Here is an 18,349-nt window from a genome sequence, read left to right as displayed (position 1 = left end):
TGCTTCCACTCAATTTCGGAACAAGAGGAGACATGGGCCTGCCTGTCTGGCATGAGCCAGGCTCCCTTTGAATTTCTCCGACCCTCCTCACGGCTGGATACAATGGGTCTTTCCCTTGTGGACCTAAGGCTGGAACAGACATCACACTGGGGCTCACCGGGGCCAATCCCAATCCACCCCTAGTCTGTTGAAGGGAAAAGCAGAAAGATTAGTGGAAGAGAGTAGAGTAGCTGATTTATAAAGCTCTAAGTAGGTTTGCTGCAAACTCACAGAGCTTATCTTCAATTATTTAAGTGTCAATTACTGCATCTGTGGACAGTACAGGCTCCTGACAACTGCTCCCTTATAATCAAAATATTGATAATTAGCACTTTTGCACCAGGGAAGCACCGCCAGAAAGAAAAGGAGGATGATAGAAACAACTCATATGAAAAGGCTGCTGGGTTTTTCCCTCACACTCATGAGAATCTGCAGTTCCATTAGTCCAGAACCCCCCAGGCCCCCATGGTCAGTCTGGTCAGCATTCACCCCCGCCCGGGCACCGTCACCCCCTCCACTCACCCAGACTGTCCAAATTCTTCAACCTGACCAGCCTTCCTTCGTCCTTCCTTCCTTCCTTCTCCCCGACACCCTCCAGCCCGCACCAGACCGTGGTCTCCACCGGCCTTACCGCACGTCTCTCTTCCCGTACACACGCTGTCCTTGCCCACCAACAAGACCACGCATTCCGTAAGAAGAGGGGCTCTGCTTGCACATGGAGCAGAACTCTCTCATGACTCTCATGCCCTATCTTTATTCTCAGCAATACTCAATAAATATTTGACTTGACTCAAAGGACAAACCTGAAATGAGGAGAGAGCAAAGAGGGACTTTTCAACACACACGCAAGGCCCTGTTACATCACCGCCTCTCTGTCCAGAATGTACTTCTGACCACACAGCGTAGACAAACAGTCCTGGGTCTCGTACCCTTTGGACCGGGTGGGTGCTGTCCTTCTGAGCCTGATGCTGCCGACTGTCCTGAGGAGAGCACAGAGGTCACTAATCCGATATATAATCCCACAGCAACCACGGCTCCCAAAATTCCTTCAGGTACATTAGCAACTGATTTTACACTCAGAGTGACCCTGTGGGCCAGGGCCATGGATTCCTACTTCCAGGGCTTACACTGAGGACAACCAGGTCACAGAAGTGAGATACAAAATTAAACAGATCTGACTTCACAAAGACAACCTCCTCCCTCCAACGCCCACAGGCATGTGGAAACCAGGTAGGTAACTGTACCAACTCAGGGCCAGTGGAGCCCTACACCAGCATGCTGGCAGTGGAGACAGCCAGAGTCACTGTGGTACCGCCTGGCTCGGTGTGGAGGCCCTCCTGAGGAAGGGCTAAAACTTCTACAATCAGACCATCTGTGCTCAAGGGCCAGCTCCAACAAACTGCATCATTCTGGGTCTGGTGTGTGCCCACCTCCTCATCAGGAAGAGAAGGACTGTCATTCTCCTCCCGAGGTTTGGAGGCTCAAATGAAATAATGCATGTAAAGGGCTTGGTGGTGCCTGCTGTGGGGTAGGAGCCCAATGAACACCCCCTACTGCTTTTCTTGCAGGTTAGTCCAAGATTCAAGCTCCAAAGCAGAGGTCCCTATTCTTTCAGAAATCAGAGATCCCTCTGGGAATCTGATGAAAGCTATGGATACTCCCTCAAGAAATACACACACGTCATTTTGCAGACCATTTCAGGGGACTGTGAATCTCCCAAAGCCCTTCTATGAATACCATATTGAGAACTCATATCCAAGAGAGACAATTTCACAGTTATAGACCATATAGAACTCCTACTCTTATCCCTCCCTGGTGATCCAGGTGATCCAGGTCAGAGAAAGCACACGCAAGTGAGCAAAAGAGTGTGTGTGTGTGTGTGTGTGTGTGTGTGTGTAAAGAGACAAAGAGGCTGATTGTCTAAGTACCTACCCTACAGTCAGAGAAAGGAAACCAGTATGTCCTACAAATTCCAACTCCCTCCTATCTTCTGCCTCTACCCCAACTTCTTCAATTGACACCTGTGTCCTAGATCATGAGCTTCGGGGATAGTGCCACAAAGTGAAAAGCGCATGCTCCCTTCTCCCCACCACCCCTCCTCAGGCAGGGGAGAATGAGAGTGGGTGGCATTAAATAAAACATAACCACAGTGTCCAGTCACTGCCGCTGGCAGGAGCCAACACTGGCTCCCTCCCAGGCCCTGGACAGCCGGTCCAAGAGAAAAAAGATGCGCTCTGGGGGGTAACTCAGTTAAAGCCACAACCATCCACAAGAACAGGGCCAGTTCTCCCCACCCAAGCCCTCCTGTGGGGGATGCAACCTCCAAGCTCAGACCAACAGTCAACCAGACTTGCAAGTAAAAAAAAAAAACAAAAACCCACAAAACCAACAAAAGCTTTTTTTCCCCAAAGGTGGCTCTTTTTTTCCCCAGGCTCCAAAACTGGCCAAGAAGGTGATCTCAATTCCAAACCAGCATTCCACTGAGGTGTTTGTGAAGGGGCAGCTCTGGAGACCAGTGGCTGGAATGTCTCGTTTGCAGACAAGAATCTGAGCATGACTACTTGCGTCTACTTTCCTGGGGAGCTGGGAGGAAGACTCCACAGGTCTGATGTGTTGGGAAGACTCAGGTGTCCGAGCCCCAGCCCCAAGCAAGGGGCTCTCCAGTGTCTTCCTGGCACCTAGTCTCTACAGGGAAGGCTGGAAGAACACCAGAGGGAGAAGCCAGGGAGGAAGAAAGTTACACTCCAGGGCTCAGGGCTCTTCCAGTTTTCATGTTCTCCCCCGTGCTACCCCCAAGGCTTCCCCGTTTCTCAGAGTCCTCATCAAAGGCTGACCCATGAGCCGTTTGCACACCCAATACTACGTGTACCGTGGGACCCCAGTGGGGCAATCTCTGTGGAACCCACATAGTTACCACAAGACTGTGTCAAAACAAAAGCACACTCTGGAAATCACATTTCCAGACTACAGAGAATGGAATCCAAGCAGAGTTCGCCGTCACGATAGAGCACTTAAGGAAACAAATCTCAAATGAGTAAAAACAAACTAGAACTGTCCAGAGCGTGCGTAGGATTTCATGTGCAAAGCCGTCGACTACAGCATTCTCAGCAACGGAGGAAAACGGAAAGCAACTCAACGGCCACCCAGCAGGTTTCATTCTGGCCTCTTGGTATGATAAAATACAGTGCACCTGTTAGCCGGAAGGAGGCTGAGTCAGCAAGTGCGGGGAGTCAAGCAGAAAAGGCATATTTGGTTAAAAAAAAAAAACCTACCTACTTGCATTTCTTTTTTCTTTTTTTTTTTTTTTAAAGATTTTATTTATTTATTTGTCAGAGAGAGAGAGCGAGCGAGAGCGAGTACAGGCAGACAGAGTGTAAGGCAGAGTCAGAGGGAGAAGCAGGCTCCCTGCAGAGCAGGGAGCCCGATGCGGGACTCGATCCCAGGACGCTGGGATCATGACCTGAGCCGAAGGCAGCTGCTTAACCAACTGAGCCACCCAGGCGTCCCCCTACTTGCATTTCTTACGGAGAACATCACTTGAACCCACTGAGCCACCCAGGCGCCCCGTGGAGAACATCACTTGAGAAAGTCAGTTTAACTACATACATCAATCTCGGGGCTCCCAGCTGCCCACTCTCTCCTCATTTTTACTGGGCATGGCCCTAAGATATGCCCCTGGACAGCCAGGTCACGGCCCCAGAGTCCTGGGATCAAGTCCCACATCAGGCTCCCAGCTCCATTGGGAAGTCTGCTTCTCCCTCTGACCTCCCTTCTCATGTTCCCTCTCTCACTCTGTCTCTCTCTCTCTCTCTCTCAAAAATAATTAAATAAAGATATTTTAAAAAGAAAAAAACCTGTAAAATAAAAAAGAAGGGAGAGAATCTTCTCAACTCTCTCCCTGTGGCAAGTTCCCACCTCATCCTTCCTCCTGCTTCTCTTTCCTGTCAAGATTCTTGACAGAGGGCACCTGGGTGGCTCAGTGGGTTAAAGCCTCTGCTTTTGGCTCAGGTCATGATCCCAGGGTTCTGGGATCAAGCCCCACATCAGGCTCGCTGCTCAGTGGGGAGCCTGCTTTCCTTCCTCTCTCTCTGCCTGCCTCTCTGCCTACTTGTGAGCTCTGTATGTCAAATAAATTAAAAAAAAAAAAAAAAAAAAAAAGATTCTTGACAGAGCAGCCCCCACGGTGCACCATTTCCCTGGAAATGGATGTCGGGGCTGATTCCTCCTCTCTGAAAGGAGCTCCTCCCAGCCGCGTGCTGTCCAGAGCGTCCTCCGTCCTGACTGACTCCTCGGGCCCCTCCGGCTACTGACCGGGGCAGCCAGGGCTTCTCAGTAGCCAAATTTTCTTTACTCTCTTCTCAGCGACCTGACTCTCCCTGGTCCCACTTCCTGGGAGCACTTTGCTTTTGCTTTCAAGTCTTAGTGGTGTCGAGGGATCCATCTGCCTCTCTCCACATTCTGTTCAGTCGCCAACTTGAAATCACCCACTTCTGGCTCTCACCTTGCCCCCAAATTACAGATGTGCATTTCTAATTTCCTTTCTAGACCCATTTCCCTACAGCCATTGTGAAGGGCCCTCAAACCCAGCAGGAATAAAACGGAACTTATCACCAGTGTCCCCACCCCGCCTTACACTGCCCCAAACATGCAGCTACTATCAGAACCTACATCTCTGTCCAGGTGCCAGGGGACACCTCATCCTCAGGGACTCCCTCTCCCTCTGTCACAGAGCCAGGTGGGGACGGCTTTCCACGCACGATGCCCCTAGGACCTCTGTAAACCAGCGGCCCTCACCTGTGCTCCAGCCACGACCCTCGCCATCCTCTTCACGGCACAACGACCCCCTGATGTCTTTGACTCTAAGTGATCACCCTTAGGTGGTAATTTTTTTTTTCTTTAATTTGTGCCTTCCAGAGTTTCTACAATGAGTCAAAAGGAGCCAAAAGTTCTTTCAGCCCCACTGAAGTTATCCTCTTAACATGGAAATTCTCTCTCTAGATAATTAAAGACTTCGGAATGAAAGCCAACTGGTCAGCATGGCCTTCAGTCGTCACTGGCTCCAGCCTTATCTGTCACATCCCGTCTTCCACTGCCGAACACACTGACGACCTGCACTCAAGCCACACCCATGGCCTGCCCCTCCCAGCACCAGTGTGCACCCCTTCATCTGCACAGGCCCACACTCCTGCCTGAAGCACCCTTCCATGCTCCACTTCACAGGCCTCTCTACTCCTCTAGGCTCAATCCAAACGCCCTCCCCTCCTCTGAGAAAAAGCAGAGGTTCAAAAACTGGGATCAAAAACTCAAATCCCAGTCCTGCCATTATGAACACTGTGATGTGGATGCAAATTCCTTCAGCCTGTGAAGCCTCGGTTTTTCCCAACTGCAAAACGGAATGCAGGTAAACTCAGAGTCACCTGGAGGCTTAAAAATAAAGTATATAAAATGTAAATGGATTAAACTCCACAATCAAAAGAAACTAAAGTGGCTAAATGGGTAAAACAAGATCCGACTATATGCTGTCTATAAAAGACTCACTTTAGATATAAGGACATATATAAGCTGAAAGTGAGTATGTTCCATGCAAATGGGAACTAAAAGAGAGTAGGACTGCCTATAATTCCAACACACAAAACGGACAAAGTCCAAAAGGTCTTTAGAGTCACGGGAGATAAAGAAGTTAATTACAATGATAAGAGGGTCAATTCAACAGAAAGATACAACTATAAACATATATGCACTCAACATTAGATCACCTCAATATATAAAGCAAACAACAGCAGATCTGAATAGAGAGACAGCAATACAACAATAACAGGAGAATTCCTGCCCCACTGTTTTTTGTTTTAATTTGACACAGAAAGAGAGATCACAAGCAGGCAGAGAGGCAGGCAGAGGTGGAGGGGGAATGCTGAGCCAAGAGCCTGATGCGGGGCTCGATCCCAGGACCCTGAGATCATGACCTGAGCTGAAGGCAGAGGCTTAACCCACTGAGCCATCCAAGCGCCTTTCTTTCTTTCTTTTTTTTTTTTTAAAGATTTTATTTATTTATTTGAGAGAGAGAGAATGAGAGGGAGAGGGCATGACGGGGGGAGGGTCAGAGGGAGAAGCAGAGTCCCTGCTAAGTAGAGGCCCCCAAGTAGGACTCAATCCTGGGACTCCAGGATCATGACCTGAGCCAAAGGCAGTCACTTAACCAACTGAGCCACCCAGGACCCCCTTGCCCCACTTTCAATAATGGATAGAACACCCAGAAAGAAAATCAGTAAGGCAACAGGTGACTTGAACAACATCATAAACCTGGAGGAACTAACAGACTTCCACAGGACTCCACCTAACAGTAGTAGGGTACACATTCTTCTCATGTGCACAAGAACATTCTTTGGGATCACACAGTAGGTCACAAAACAGGTCGTAACAAGTTTAAGAAGGCTGAAATCACCTCAGGTACCCTTTCCAACCACAATGGAATGAAACTAAGTATCAATAACAGCAAGAAAATGGGAAAATTCACAATCAGATGAAAATGAATGTATTCTTAAAAAAAAAAAAAATGGGGCCAAAGAAGAAATCAAAGGGGAAATGGAAAATACCTAGAGACAACAAAAATGAAAACACAATACACCAAAACTTATGGGACAAAGAAAAGAAGTACTAAGAAGGAATTTTATAGTGAAAAGCACCTACATTCTTTCTACGGAAGAAGAAAAGATCTCAAATAAACAGCCTAACTTTACACTTCAAGGAACCAGAAAAAGAATAACCTAAAATTCAAAGTTAGCAGAAGGAAAGAAATAACAGAGAAAATATAAATGAAACAGCAAAGTGAAAACCAAGAGGAAAAAAAAAATCAACAAAACTATGAGTCAGTTTTTTGAAAAGATAAAAAAAATTTACAAACCCTTACCTAGACAAAGAAAAAAAGACTCAAATAAAATCAGAAATGAAAGACGAGACGTTACAACTAAAGTCACAGAAATTTTTTTTTAAATTATGAACAATTACATGCCAACAAAGTGGACAACCTAGAAGAAATGGATGAATTCTACCAAGTCTGCATCAGGACTAGAGCTTGAACAGAACAGTAACAAGTAAGGAAACTGAATCAGTAATCAAAAAACCTCACAAAAAAAAAGCCCAAGACCAGATGACTTCCCCAGATTAATCAATTCACTGATGAATTCTACCAAACATGTCAAGAATTATTACTACCAATCCTCAAACTTCCAAAAACACTGAAGAGGGAACTCTTCCAAATTCATTTTATGAAGCCAACATCACCCTGATAGACACTACAAGACACAACAAGAAAAGAAAGACCTGAAAGATACTACAAGAAAAGAAAAGACCTGAAAGACACTACAAGAAAAGAAAACTATAGGCCAATATCCCTGATGAACACAGATGCAAAAATTATCAACAAATTTTAGCAAACTAAATTCAATGATACATTAAAAGGATCATATGACATAACCAAGCAGCATTTATCCCTGGGATGCAAGAATGGTTATATGCAAATCAATTAATGTGATAGACTATATTAACATATTAATGAAGGCCATAAATCATATGATTGTCTCAAGAGATGCAGAAAGAGCATCTGACAAAATTCAACACTTTCATAATTAAAGATTCTCAACAAATTAATTATAGAAGAAACTTACCTCAACACAATAAGGACCATACATGAAAAGCCCACAGCTAACATCTTCAATGGTGGAAAACTCAAAGCTTTTCCTCCACAATTTGGAACAAAGCATGGATGACCACTCTTGCCACTGCTAGTCATGGTACTATATATACATGTACAGTACTATTAGCTGGTACCATAAATCCTAGCCAGATCAATGAACCAAGAAAAAGAAATGAAAGGAATCCAAACTGGAAAGGAAGAAGTAAAATCATCTATCTGCAGATGACATGATCTTATATGTAGAAACCCCAAAGATATTCCCCTCCCCAAAAAAACCTACTGGAATAATGAATTTTTAAAAGTTACAGACTACAAAATCAACTTGCGCTTCTGTACACTAACAATAAACTATGTGAATAAGAATCAAGGAAATAATGCTATTTACAAGAGTATCCCCCAAAATTTAAATATTTAGGAATAAACTTAACCAAGAAGGTGAAAGACTTATATACTAAAAAGTATAAAACACTTGGGGCGACTGAGTGGCTCAGTGGGTTGGGGCCTCTGCCTTCGGCTTGGGTCGTGGTCCTGGGGTCCTGGGATCGAGCCCCGTGTCAGCCTCTCTGCTCGGTGGGGAGCCTGCTTCCCCCCCTGTCTCTGCCTGCTTCTCTGCCTACTTGTGGTCTCTCTCTGTCAAATGAATAGGTAAGGTCTTAAAAAAAAGTATAAAACACTTATAAAAGACATTTTAAAAATCACACATAAATGGAAAGACAGCCCATATTAATGAACTGAGAGAATTAATATTCTTGAAATGTCCATACTATCCCAGGTGATCTACAGATTCAATGCAATTCTTATCGAAATTCTAATTTTTTAATAGAATAATAGATAGAGAAAATAACATACAGAAAAAACAATCCTAAAACTTATACGGAACTACAAAAGACTCCAGATAGCTAAAGTAATTATGAGCAAAAAGAATAAAGCTGGAAGCATTAGAGTTCCAGATTTCAAAATATATTACTAAGCTATAATAATCAAAAAGTACCACGGTACCAATATAAAAACATGAAAAGCAATGGAACAGAGAGCCTAGAAATATATTTGCACATATGTGCTCAACAGACAAACACCACAAAGAAAAATCAACTCAAAATGGATTAAAGATAAACTTAAGACCTAAACCTGTAAAACTCCAAGAAGAAAACACAGGAAAAGGTTTTTAGCACTGGCAATGCTTTCTTGGACGGAATACCAAAACAAGGGCAAAAGAAACAACAAAGTGAAAAGACAACCCACAGAATGAGAGAAAATGTCTGAAATTTATACCTCTGATTAATATAAAAAATACAAAAGAAAAAAATACATAAGAAACTCATACAACTCAAAAGCAAAAAGAAAATAAAAACAGAACAACGCAGGGGCACCTGGCTGGCTCAGCTGGTGGAGTGTGCGACTCTTGATCTCAAGGTTGGGAGTTCAAGCCCCACACTGGGTGTAGTGATTACTTAAAAATTAAATCTTAAAAATAAAATTGGAGGGTGCCTGGGTGGCTCAGTTGGTTGGGGGACTGCTTTCAGCTCAGGTCATGTTCCTGGAGTCCTGGGGATCGAGTCCACGTCAGGCTCCCTGCTCAGCAGAGAGTCTGCTTCTCCCTCTGACCCTCTCCGCTCTCATGCTCTCATGCGCTCTCTCTATCAAATAAATAAATAAAATCTTAAAAAATAAAATAAAATAAAATTGGGGCACCTGGGTGGCTCAGTGGGTTAAGCCTTTACTTTCAGCTTGGGTCATGATATCAGGTACCTGGGATGGAGCCCTGAGTTGGGCTCTCTGCTCAGCAGGAAGCCTACTTCTCCCTCTCTCTCTGCCTGCCTCTCTGCCTACTTGTGATCCCTCTCTCTCTGTCAAATGAACAAATAAAATCTTAAAAAAAAATAAGTAAAATAAAACCACCCAATTAAAAACTGGGCAAAGACCTGGGTAGATTATTCCTCCACAGAAGACCCAGAGATGTTCAAACATTTACATGGAAAAGTACTCAACATCACTCATGATCAGAGAAATACAAATCAAAACCATAATGAGCTATCACCTCGTGTCTGTTAAGAGTAGTGGCAATCAAAACAAACAAAAAGGTAAGTATTGCTGACACTGTGAAGAAAAGGGAAACCTTATACACTGATGATGGGAATGCAAACTGGAACAGCCACTACAGAAAACAGTAGGGAGGTTCCTCAAGAAATTAAAAGGAGAGCTACCATTTGATCCCACGGTCCCGCTTCTGGGTACATAGTCACAGAAACTGACACACTCCTACATTCATCGCAGCTTTATTCACCTGAGCCAAGACATGACAGCTAGCTAAATGTCCAATGAAAGATGAATAAAGAAAATGTAATATTTACATGCAATGGAAGATCATTCACCCTTAAGAACAAAGTAAATGCTGTCCTCTATGACATAGGTGAACAAGGACAATAATGTGCTAAGTGAAATAAGCCAGACACAGAAGAACAAATACGCATAATTCCATCTATATAAGCAATCTAAAATAGTCACACTCACAGAAGCAGAGAGTAGCATGGTGGTGGCGAGGGGCTGGAGAGAAGGAGAGGGAAACGGGAGACATCAATCAAAGGGTACAAAGTTTCACTTATGAAAGATGACTAAGTCCCACAGATCTACTGTGTACCACAATGCCTGTATTATATACTTAAAAATTCACTAAGATAATTATGCTGGGGTTTAAAGATTTTTTTTTTTAAGATTTTATTTATTTATTTATTTATCTATTTGACAGACAGATCACAGGTAGGCAGAGAAGCAGGAGGGGGATGCGGCGGGGCGGTGGGGGGAAGCAGGGTCCTTGCTGAGCAGAGAGATGCGGGGCTCGATCCCAGGACCCTGAGATCATGACCTGAGCCGAAGGCAGACGCTTAACCCACTGAGCCACTCAGGTTCCCCATGATCATATTTATTTATTGAGAGAGAGAAAGAGAGAGAGCACGAGCACGTGAGCGAGCAGGGAGAGGGTCAAGAGAGAAGATATCCCAGGCAGACTCCACGCCAAGCATGAAGTACTGAGCCCCACGCAGGGCTCAAACGCGCAACCCTGAGATCAGGACCTGAACCAAAATCAAGAGTCAGATGCTTGGGGCTCCTGGGTGATTCAGATGGCTAAGTGCCTGCCTTCAGCTCGGGACATGATCTCCGGGTCCTGAGGTCGAACCCCGCATTGGGCTCCCACATCAGTGGGCAGTCTTCTTCTCCCTCTGCCTCTCCGCTTGTGCGCGCGCTCTCTCTCAAATCAGTAAAATTGAGAAAAAAAAAAAAAAAAGCCAGATGTTCAACTGACTGAGCCACCGAGGCATCTCAATAAATTCTTTTGAAATTTGCTAATAGAGTAGATCTAGGTCAAGTATTATTATCACAAAAAATTAAAAGTGTAAAGATAAAACATAGAGGGCAGGAAGAAACTTGTGTGTGTAAGAGGTAGGTTTATGGTACTTCTATGCTGCTGGTTTCACAGGTAGACACTCATCTGCAAACTCATCAAGCTGTATACACTGAATATGTATAGCTTTCTGCACGTAAATCGTTTATCAGTAAAGTAGTTTTTTGGAAAGGAAAGAAGTATACAGTTTTTCTATCCCAGTGCATGCAGAGTAACCACGTAATGAGTAGATACCATCCCTGCTCTCCTACATCTTCCAGACAAAATGTGCCAGCTCCATCTCAACTCCCCCAGCCTCCTACGCGTCCATCTACACCATCTTACACGTTTGCCCATGCTTCCCTCATCAGACAGTGAGCTCTTCTCAGGGAGGGACTGCAGTGCATCGGTGGTCCCTAAACCAAAGCCCTCAGGAGAGCAGCCCACACCCGGGAGCTGTCTGCTTCAGCATTTACCAAAAAAACAAAAACAAAACAAAACAAAAACAAGGAATGGGTTAGTCTAGTCTTTAGTGAGACAAAAAATAAAACATCGTATCTCAGCCAACAATTACAATTTCACCGTGAAGATTTCTCCAAGACTGTTGTCTACAAAGTAAATGACTGGAAAGAAGTAAACTGTTATGAGTCATTCTTATCTTCATGAGGCACGTAAAAGCTAAGAAATCTAAATCAAATGCAAAGGATACGCAATCCCTCGGATCCGCCTGATCTTCCCCGGGTCTGTGAGCTGGACGGGTCTCAGGACCTTCCTGACAGGACATGAGAAGAGCACTTCCCCTCCTCCTCCAGGAGGCATTCCCCGTCGCACCACCTGCGCAGGCAGCGAGAAAGCAGAGGTGAGCGTGCGGCAGAGTCGGGGACACTGACACCCAGTGCGGCTGGTTCAGGCCAAGGAGCTCATCCTTAGAACAGTGAGCTCTCTACAGTCAACACATCAACTCCCTCGAGATCATCAGCACCTCACGTTAGCACCGAGAGGGTGCGTGGGGAGCAGGGACCCAAACGACGTGACCGGAAGAGCAGCAGACACGGGGCCAGCCCGGCCCAGGCCCAGGCCAGCATGTCGCTTCACCACCAGCGCCTGCTCCCTCACGCTTACAGTGAGCGGCTTGGCCCCTTTCTTACCCATCAGGAACCACTTCTCCTCCCCATGCAATTAACTAATCTACCAAAACTCATTTTATTAAATAAAAATGCAGTCATTTCCCTTGTTTAAAACATTAGCTTAAGAAGTAGAGATGCAGGGCACCTGGGTGGCTCAGTGGGTTAAGCCTCTGCCTTTGGCTCAGGTCGTGATCCCAGGGTCCTGGGATCGAGCCCCACGTTGGGCTCTCTGCTCAGCAGGGAGCCTGCCTCCCCCGCCCCCCCCCTCTATCTCTGCCTACTTGTGATTTCTGTGAAATAAATAAATAAAATCTTAAAAAAAAAAAAAAGTAGCGATGCTAAACAGCTTAAGATAGCCAGTTAACTTACTGATGTAATAATTCCTTTCAACAGCAAACAAACAGTTGCTTAAATTACTTCTAGGTTTTGAAAACACTGAAAATTCTCTAGGGCATCCAGGTTGGGAGGCCTGAGACCCGAATGACATCTGGATGATCTCGATCAGAAAGGGTGTGTGGCCAGAAGCCCAGCTTGGCTGCTTCCCTGTGGAGCTGCTGTGAGGAACAAGGAAGGCGGGGGGGGGGGGGGGGCAGCAAGCACGACTTCGCCCACCACAAAGTATGCGCAAGGGAACTGGCATAACCGTGATCACAGCTCGAGTCCCCTCTCAGCACAGTCTGCAATGTCTGTTCATGGCTCCTTGGGATCTCCTCAGTGGTGACTTCAATGTGACACACACGGACACACTGCATCTTCTGATGAGCTCGTCAGAGAATATTTTACATGCATGCACAGCCAATTACGTACATATTCTTACCTTTAGCTCAAACGATTCACCATCAATTCCAAACTGCTTCAACAGAGGAAGGGCTGTTGCCTTAAGAACATCAACCTGTAGAATTATTTTAGAAAGAAAAAAAAAAAAGTTTAATGAAACTTTCAGGGGCACCTGGGTGGCTCAGCTGTTAAGCACCTGCCTCCAGCTCAGATCATGATCCCAGGGTCCTGGGATCACCCCACATCAGGCTCCCTGCTCAGCAAGAAATCTGCTTCTTTCTCTCCCTCTGTTGCTCCCCCTGCTTGTGCTCTTCCTCTCTCTCAAATAAATAAATAAAATCTTAAAAAAAAAAAAAATTAAAAGTAGACCGTAAGAGGTGGAAAGAATAAAGAGCCCACGAAGCAGGATGAGCTTTAGCGACTAGGGAGATGATGCAGTCCTGAGACCAGAAAGCACGCCGGCTTACAACAGCAGGGGCCAGCTCTGCTCCCAAGTTAAGACTGCAATCCTACAAGCCGTGGGCTTCTGTGAGCTCCTCTTCCCTCACTTTATACCTTATACACCTACCCTATGTGTCATCTTGAGGCTCACATGCATCATGCAAAAAAGCATCAAGAAACTGCTGAGTTCATCTAGAAAACAAACTGGGACTTCTGCTCATTCTGTTCTTTTTTTTTTTCTTTTTAACTTATTTATTCGTTGCGGGGGGCTGCAAGGCAAGAAGGAGAACCCTCAAACAAGACTCCCTGCTAAGCTCAGAGCCCAACGTGTAGCTCGATCCCAGGACCCTAAGATCATGACCCGAGCCAAAAGCAAGAGTCAGACACTTAATTGACTAAACCACCCAGGGGCCCCAACTTCTGCTCATTCTTGTAGGTTTAAATGTTATAGAAGAAAATATCAGCCTTTTCTTCTTCAGACATGGTTGTTTAACATTTAAAGCTGTTGGCACGCCAAGCCAAAGCAAACCAAATGAACCTGAGCTGGGGCTACCTGGGACCCCGCTAATGCCCACCACGCAGGCAGGTGAAGGGGAGGTGGTGAGCCCACGGTGGGAGGTGTGGGGGGCGCAGACAGGGACGGGCTGCCACAAACTCCAGGAGCAGCACAGACCCAGACTCTGATGACAATACCCACAGTTAACGGCAAGGCTATGCCAAATGTTTCTGTTATGTCTCTTCCTTTGGGGCTACTGAGAAGCCTCAGGTCCTCTGCTTACTTATCTGCAGAGGGAGTAGGATGACATTCAAATCAGGCCAGCTAACCAATCAGTGAACATTGACTCAACAGCAACTTGGGAAGGAAAATTACTCCCTTATTTGCTGCCGACGCAACAGAGCTGCTCCTCGGTCTGCAGGGGCTGACCCCGTCCGCTGGCAGCGAGGACAGGCAGCGTGAGCATGGCACGGAAGGAACAGTCCAGTCGTGGTCCAGGCTCTGCCTCCAGTTAGCGGTGTGGCCTCGGGTCAGAAAATCCCAAACATCTGAACTTCCTTGTCTCTGAGGTAAGAGGCTCGGCCTGTCTACAAGCTGCTACTGACTCTAACAAGGTAAGATTTAGCAGAATGATATTCCAGGAAGGCTCCATAGCACAGAACAGGCCCCGACTACGTATTCTGATACCACAAAACGAACCAGAGGCAGAAATGACTATGAAGCCTAGAACATGTTCACAACGGCTCAGGTGGGGCAGAAGCAGCTACGAGGAAAACTCACTAAAGATTAGCTAGTTTCATTAAATATTGCAGCTAAACACACATTAAAAACTTAAAATACGCATTTGGGGTTGCCAGAACAGAGAAGTCGGTGTAGACCAGAATGAAGGGAACTGGGGAGAAGGCCAAATCAGACTCTGGGAAAAGTGGGGGACGCACGGATATAGGCTGCTCTGATGGCACGACTCCCAGGAACCAGGCGCCCACCAGCCCTCCTCGGGGAAAGACAGGCGAGAAAAATGGTGCATCACTGCCAGGCTCAGCCTACTTGTGCTTGGAGTCAAAAGGACGAGGTCAAATGGACTCTGAAGGTCAGCGAGAAGCAGACCCAAGGTGTGGTCTGGTCTCCTGACTCACTCTCTGTTTGACACAAAGGACCAGCAACGTGGTCGTGGGACTAGGAAAAGCAGTCCCCCTCTGCCTCTTAAACCCGCTGTTTAAGTGACACCTGGACACTCCCCCACATCCCCAGGGCCTTGGGTGCTTTCTGCATAGTGAAGGGCTAGATGGGACATGCTCCCCTGGTTCCACACTAACGTTAGCAGAGAGGACAGTCTGCAAGTTCTGCTTAAGAAAAACGGAGCTGTAACTCTGTGACGACAGGCAAAAGTCCAACCCAGGTGGCTCCTGAGAGCAAAGGCCTTAATTATCCCTCGGTCCAAGCAATCAGTCAACAGACAGAAGTGTGACCAGGTCTAAGCCAAAAAGAATAAGGGCAGAAACTTGCTCCCAGCTACCTTGTCTGAAATGATGGTAAGAACATTCACCTCACAGGGCTGGTGTAAGAATTAAATAAGTAGGGATGCACACACACGAACACAGGTTCACCCAGAAGAGTGCCCAGCACACAGCACACGGCCCTGAACTTTGTTTCCCCTCCCAGGAGGGGAAAGACTGGAATCTTCACTTGCCTATTGGCCCGCGGCTCTGATGCAGAATTACTGAGAATCAGAGGAGACCTCCTGAACTTTGCTCCTCCTCAAAATCTGTCCCCACTTCCCTTCCTTTTGTCCCCAGGGGAAAATGTCCCTCTTCTCGCACAAGGCTCACCCCATCACTTCCACTGTTGACCCTCACCCTCCAACTGTTGAAGTCAGCCTTACAAACACCCCCGCTCCTTTCATTTAATTGTTCCCTTCCCCACTACAGCATCACCTCTGCCCACAAACACAATCAAGCTTCCCCTCGTTCAGAAAACAAAAACCACACCAAACCAAACAAACTCCAAACAAAAACTCAGTTCTTAAAGAATCATCCTATCTAGGGGCACCTGGGTGGCTCAGTGGGTTAAGCCGCTGCCTTCGGCTCAGGTCATGATCTCAGGGTCCTGGGATCGAGTCCCGCATCGGGCTCTCTGCTCGACGGGGAGCCTGCTTCCCTCTCTCTCTCTCTCTCTCTCTCTCTCTGCCTGCCTCTCTGCCTACTTGTGATCTCTGTCAGATAAATAAATAAAATTTAAAAAAAAAAAAAAAAAAAAAGAATCATCCTATCTAACCTTCTAGAAGAATCTCCCAGGTTTCCACAGTTCTATTTGCTACTCATTCCTCAACCATGCTTGTCCTTATAGTCCAATGACACCATTCTCTCAAAGGTCAGCACAACTCGCTGCCCAGTGAATCTCCTTGCCCAGCTCCAAGGGAGCTCCAGTCAAGTCTGAGTCTGTGAGTCATCGCCCACTTCTTAGAACTCAACCCCGATCTCCACGGTCACGGTCTCAGGCCTTCTTCTCCGACTCACACTTTAAACATTCATTTCCTCTTCTTCCTTTGTTCTCAGTCTCAGGAACCATGTGGCCCCCAAAGGCCAAAAAGGGAATTGTAATGAATCATGAGGTTCACTAAGATCTGTATCCATCCAGAGAGCTCACGATTTATCCGAAGAGGGCAGCACCAGGCAGGTCCCACTGATGGCCACTCAGAGCAGCCACATCAACTTATTATAACGTAAAATCTGGGGTCTCAAACATGAACCACTGATTCAAATACACAAACCACCACCACACTGTCCAAGTCGGAGGGAGAACACCTGTAGGATTAATTCAAACAGCTACCACTGTTCAACGTTAGCACCGGTCAATGTCATTCTCCAGGGGACTTAACTATCAATGGGTAAGATCCTATGACCTACCTCTGAGGCGTAAGACAGTAATTTCTAACTGCCAACTGAACATGTTTATGTCAACTTCCTGCCAATATCCCAGGAAGAGGATCAAAATTAAACACATCACCCATCATCCTACCACAATTTTCCTCTTCCCTGTGTCAGAAGCTATCTGATCTCTACCCTTCCACACTATCCTTTCAGTGAAGAACAGACATCCTGGTGTAATTTATAACAACTTCCTTCTATCCCACCTCCGATCGGCTGTCAATCAAGAAGTGTCTCACTCCACAATGTCCATCAGATCTGTCCCCTCCTTTTCACGTCCATGCCCATAATGCTCAATCTAGTTGAAGCCTCTCAATTCATCCTTATCTTCCTAAAATCTGAGACTGACTCTGGCTTCCCTTCCCTAGAAAACCCTCCCTGGCCCTCAGCACTTTGCTTGTACCTGACAGGAGTGACCCTGTCATCTCCCTAACTGTCCACCTCAAGAGACTGAGTTCCAGAAGGGAACTCTTCGAATTTGTCCTTGCGTGTGCAGAATGGACATGAATCAGGGGAGCCATATATTCAAGAGAAAGCTTGAAATGACGAAGCCATGGGCTTTAGAAGTTACTCTCATCCAGGATTAGGTGTATTTATTTTATCCTGGTCTGGAGCCAGGAACTAACCAAGGTCATTTCAGCAAAGCAGCTAGCGAAAGCAGAGAGTTCTGCAACATACAAAAATAGATTTTCTTTTAAATACTCTGCATGCAAGGGGCGCCTGGGGGCTCATTCGGTTAGGTGTCTACCTTTGTCTTGGGTCATGATCCCGGGATCCTGAGATCAAGCCTTGTGTTGGGCTCATGCTCAGCGGGGAATCTGCTTCTTCCTCTCCCTCTGCCCCTTCCCCTGCTTGTGCGTGCGCTCTCCCTGTCCAATAAATAAAATCTTAAAAAAAAAATAGTGGGGGTGCCTGGGTGGCTCAGTGGTTTAAGCCTCTGCCTTTGGCCCAAGTCATGGTCAGGGTCCTAGATCAAGCCCCACATTGGGCTCTCCTGCTCAGCAGGGAGCCTGCTTCCTCCTCTCTCTCTCTGCCTGCCTCTCTGCCTACTTGTGATCTTTCTCTCTGTGTCAAATAAATGAATAAAATCTTAAAAAAAAAAAAAAAAACCCAAAAACTTTTTTAATAATGCCAGTAAAAACAGCTTTTAAGATTATTAGCAATTATAGCAAAAAGAAAAAAAAAGTAGAAAACTAAGACATATAGTGTCCAAGTTTACTGCAGGCTTCAGAGCTTTTCCCCACATGCAAGGCTCTGCCGCCGCCACTCCATTCTATAAGTCCAGAGGCCTCCTCTCGCAGTTTTAACTGAAAGGTAGTTTCCTAGAATCTTCAGAAAATGCAGGGAAAAAACCAATCATCTGAAATTAGTTTAAAATTCTAACCAGTTTAAGTAAATAAATCCTTTTAAAAAGGGGGGGAGAGAGGGGCGCCTGGGTGGCTCGGCTCAGGTCATGGTCTCAGGGTCCTC

The 18,349-nt window shown here is 46.0% G+C and overlaps 1 protein-coding gene across 5 annotated transcripts in view; it reads right to left on the bottom strand.

Moving 5' to 3' along the window:
• Nucleotides 1–18,349, bottom strand: part of RCL1 (RNA terminal phosphate cyclase like 1) — a 64,364-nt gene that overhangs the window by 20,007 nt on the left and 26,008 nt on the right. For 2 of the 5 annotated variants that reach the window (XM_059411984.1, XM_059411985.1), the window contains 2 exons: nucleotides 13,056–13,130; nucleotides 11,821–11,945 (listed from right to left, as the gene is read on the bottom strand). In XM_059411984.1, coding sequence (XP_059267967.1) covers nucleotides 11,821–11,945; nucleotides 13,056–13,130 — 200 coding nt within the window. The other 3 variants (XM_059411988.1, XM_059411986.1, XM_059411987.1) reach the window with 3 other exon arrangements.

This window comes from Mustela nigripes, chromosome 9 (assembly GCF_022355385.1).
Source record: "Mustela nigripes isolate SB6536 chromosome 9, MUSNIG.SB6536, whole genome shotgun sequence".
Classification (NCBI taxonomy): domain Eukaryota; kingdom Metazoa; phylum Chordata; class Mammalia; order Carnivora; family Mustelidae; genus Mustela; species Mustela nigripes.
The sequence above is the reverse complement of the archived record's forward strand: the minus strand, read 5'-3'. Positions and strand labels throughout refer to the sequence as shown.